Raw genomic sequence first — 1402 nt, 5'->3', positions numbered from 1 at the left:
AGAAAATCTGAGAACATAAAAAAATATAAATATTAAATGAAATAAAAAAAATCTAACGTTTAAGAAAATATCAGTTACTCTCAAAGCCTTTTTGATTGAAATTTGCATTTCTGTTTTCAACTTTTTCTTGAATTTTAATTTCCCATATTTTTTTTTTCAAATTTTCATTTTACAAAACGCTTTCCTTGCCTTAAACAAATTTTCCTCCACGAGAAAACCTTTAAACAGCTGTAACCATGTCACAGAATAACAAAATCTTCTTTTGCAAATAAAAAAAAATATTTATTTAGACATTTTATCCTCAAACCAAACAATAAATCTGAGGATTCTGAACAGAACTTCATGACAGGTAGGTGAAACTAGAAGATGTTTGATCTCTTCGTTCTGATCCGAGGCTGGAGGCGTTTACGATCTCTACTCATGATGTCGGGAGAACAACCCTCCGAAGCACGGCGGTGATCTCCCGTAGTTTTTCACGTAGCACACGATCTCTGCTGCATTCTGAGCACCTCAGATTTCAAAGTCTTCAGTGAGACAAGGATTTCCGTCCCTTCAGCATTCGGCGAAGGATCACCTCGATGCCGCCCTTCGAGCTCAGCCTCTTGATCCAGCCGTGCGTCCTCTTCCGCTTTATGTTCTTGGGCTGATACTCTGTGCCTCTTTTGCGGGTCCGCACCTGCTGGTACTGCCAGGGGAGCTGCTGGAACACCTCGCCGCCCTCGGCTGCTGGCAGCCTGGAGGCCCGAGGTGTCGCGGCTCCGCTGGACAAAAACCAGCTGAAGGATCTGAGACGAGACGCGGCGTTTGCTGGGAGATCCGATGTAAGGGCGCTGCAGAGGAGACACAGGGTAAAATGTACTGAGCAAATATTGTCCGGAAGATCAGAACACATTTTGACTTGTTTTAGGAGCTGTATGAAAATATATAAGTATATATAGCCATGATTACATAGAGTCTAAAGATCAAACTGATTGAACGATCAGGTGACCCTTCAACCGATGCGTGGCCTGAGTCAACTACACTCAGCCTCTAATCAACTCAGAGCTCAGAGCGAGCATCAATGGAGCACTGATAATGGGATTCACCATGGCAACAGCAGGACAGGAGTCTCTAGGCCCAATCTGTGACCACACCCCCAGGGCAGAGGGAATAGGAGGTGCCTTCACAGGTCTGGGGAGATTTAACATATATACTAAAGCCCCTGTACACCTTGACGATTTAAAACAAAATTTCTCGACGTATGCCACTGTATGCCCTACGTAGCGCATTATCTGATCGTTGTCATACATTAAGTGTAAGTTACTCATAAGTCATAGCGTCCATGACATATGAACGTATTTAACGTGTCCCAGACGAGCGCTGAACGTGTTTATATCTTCCAGCTACTGTATAATGGCGTATT

General features: G+C 43.5%; 1 protein-coding gene across 1 annotated transcript in view; it reads right to left on the bottom strand.

Moving 5' to 3' along the window:
* Positions 1 to 208: 208 nt before the first annotated feature.
* Positions 209 to 1402, bottom strand: part of mrpl34 (mitochondrial ribosomal protein L34) — a 3880-nt gene continuing 2686 nt past the window's right edge. The window contains exon 2 of the mRNA XM_015400522.1: positions 209 to 830. Coding sequence (XP_015256008.1) covers positions 527 to 830 — 304 coding nt within the window. The 3' untranslated portion in view covers positions 209 to 526. The remainder of the gene's footprint in view (positions 831 to 1402) is intronic.

Source organism: Cyprinodon variegatus, unplaced genomic scaffold, assembly GCF_000732505.1.
Source record: "Cyprinodon variegatus isolate N-32 unplaced genomic scaffold, C_variegatus-1.0 Scaffold1114, whole genome shotgun sequence".
NCBI classification, from domain to species: Eukaryota; Metazoa; Chordata; class Actinopteri; order Cyprinodontiformes; family Cyprinodontidae; genus Cyprinodon; species Cyprinodon variegatus.
This window is presented reverse-complemented; position numbering and strand designations above follow the sequence as displayed.